General features: G+C 64.7%; 1 protein-coding gene across 1 annotated transcript; it reads right to left on the bottom strand.

Moving 5' to 3' along the window:
* Nucleotides 1-6: 6 nt before the first annotated feature.
* CFP (complement factor properdin) lies at nt 7-1,982 on the bottom strand (the record flags this gene model as incomplete). Its single annotated transcript, XM_061361724.1, has 4 exons — nt 1,799-1,982; nt 1,268-1,471; nt 659-770; nt 7-125 (listed from the first exon to the last, which is right to left on the bottom strand). Coding segments are annotated over exons 2-4 (373 nt in total), but the record flags the coding sequence as incomplete, so codon positions are not given.
* Nucleotides 1,983-2,062: the final 80 nt, after the last annotated feature.

Raw genomic sequence — 2,062 nt, 5'->3', positions numbered from 1 at the left:
CAGGGCAGGGCCGCCCCTCCTCCACCCGCAGGTGCTGCCCGGCCAGGGGGGGGCAGCGCGGCCGCGGAGCCCCCCAAAAGGTGACGTTGATGGGGGTGGGGGAGCCCAGCGAGGTCACGGTCGGCCTAGGGGGACCCCCAGAGAGCCCATAGAGAGCCCATAGAGACCCCATAGAGACCCCATAGAGACCCCATAGAGACCCCATAGAGACCCCATAGAGAGCCCATAGAGACCCCATAGGGACCCATAGAGACCCCATAGAGACCCCATAGAGAGCCCATAGAGACCCCATAGGGACCCCATAGGGACCCCATAGAGACCCCATAGAGACCCCATAGAGAGCCCATAGAGCCCCATAGACCCCATAGAGCCCCATAGACCCCATAGACCCCCCCATTGACCCCATAGACCCCCCCATTGACACCCATAGACCCCCCATTGACACCCATAGACCCCCCATTGACCCCATAGACCCCCCATTGACCCCATAGACCCCCCATTGACCCCATAGACCCCCCATTGACCCCATAGCCCCCCCATTGACCCCATAGACCCCCCCAGTGACCCCATAGACCCCCCATTGACCCCATAGACCCCCCATTGACCCCATAGAGCCCCCCCCCATTGACCCTATAGACCCCCCAGCTCCCATACGCACGGATAGGAGGGGAAGGTGGGCAGGCATTCCCGGCTGCGCGTCCGTGTGGGGCTGGCCCCACATGGGGGGGTGCAGAGGCTCCATGGGCTCCAGTCTGACCAGTTCCCGGGCACTGGGGGACACGGGGCTGGCACTTATGGGGTGCTTATGGGGCTGGAGGGCCTGGGGGAACCTATGGGCTGGCCATAGAGTCCTATGGAGCATCTCTAGGTCCCTATGGGGTGGCTCTAAGGTGCTATAGGGTGGTGAGGGAGGGATGGTGGGTCGCCTTGGGAAGGTATAGGGTGCCATAGAGCAGCTATGGGGCAGCTCTAGGGTTCCATAGGGTAGCTATGGGGCAGCTCTAGGGTTCCATAGGGCAGCTATGGGGCAGCTCTAGGGTTCCATAGGGCAGCTATGGGGCAGCTCTAGGGTTCCATAGGGCAGCTATGGGATGCTCTAGGGTCCATATGGTAGCTATGGGATGCTCTAAGGTTCCATAGGGTAGCTCTGAGATGCTTTAGGGTTCCATAGGGCAGCTATGGGGCAGCTCTAGGGTTCCATAGGGCCGCTCTAGGATGCTCTAGGGTGATGTGGGGCAGCCATGGGTGCTATGGGGCAGTCACTCACGCAGGCAGTGCTGGACGTTGTAGCAGGCCCGGAGCTGGATGGTGCTGACCCCGTCTTCTATGGGGCAGGGGGGGCCCCCGGCTCTCAGCCCCACACATTGCCGCGTCCGCCGCTGCCGCCCCACCATAGGCTGGCAGCTCATGTCACCCCATGGCCGCTGCTCGCAGGGGGTCCACGCGCCCCATGGCCCCCAGTGCTGCACCTCTATGGGGGGAAACAGCATCAGGGACCCCATAAACCCCCCAATTAGACCCACACTTGGGGGGCACCATTATGGTGTGGGTGCCCCATAGGGCCCTATAGGGAAGGGGTTGTTCTATGGGTGCCCCATAGGACCCTAAAGGGAAGGAGTTGCTCTATGGGTGCCCCATAGGGCCCTAAAGGAAAGGGGTTGCTCTATGGGTGCCCCATAGAAGCCCCCTATGAGCCCCGTTCTGGGGCTCAGCAAACGCTCCCCCCTTCCCAGTGCAGCTCAGGCCCCGCCCCCTCCCCTGGCCCCGCCCCTTCCCCTGACCACGCCCCCTCTCTCACCGGGACACGCCCCGTGGGGCCCGCAGAGCTCCCGCCGGGTGCTGTTGCCCTGGCAACCGCGGCCGCCGTGCCGAGGGGGCGGGGCGTCGCAGGCGCGCCGCAGCGTGACCACGCCCAGCCCGCACGTCACCGAGCAGGGCGCGGCCTCCGACCACGCCCCCCAGGCGCCGTCCTCTGTGAGAGGTGGAAGCAAAAGGGGGCGGAGTCAGGGCGCTGATGGCCACGCCCCTCCCCTGCCAAGCTCCGCCCACCCGCGCAAGCCCC

This window comes from Neopsephotus bourkii, unplaced genomic scaffold, assembly GCF_033783945.1.
Source record: "Neopsephotus bourkii isolate Nb327-2 ecotype Australia unplaced genomic scaffold, CSIRO-AGI_Nbou_v1 NB_1061, whole genome shotgun sequence".
NCBI classification, from domain to species: domain Eukaryota; kingdom Metazoa; phylum Chordata; class Aves; order Psittaciformes; family Psittacidae; genus Neopsephotus; species Neopsephotus bourkii.
The sequence above is the reverse complement of the archived record's forward strand: the minus strand, read 5'-3'. Positions and strand labels throughout refer to the sequence as shown.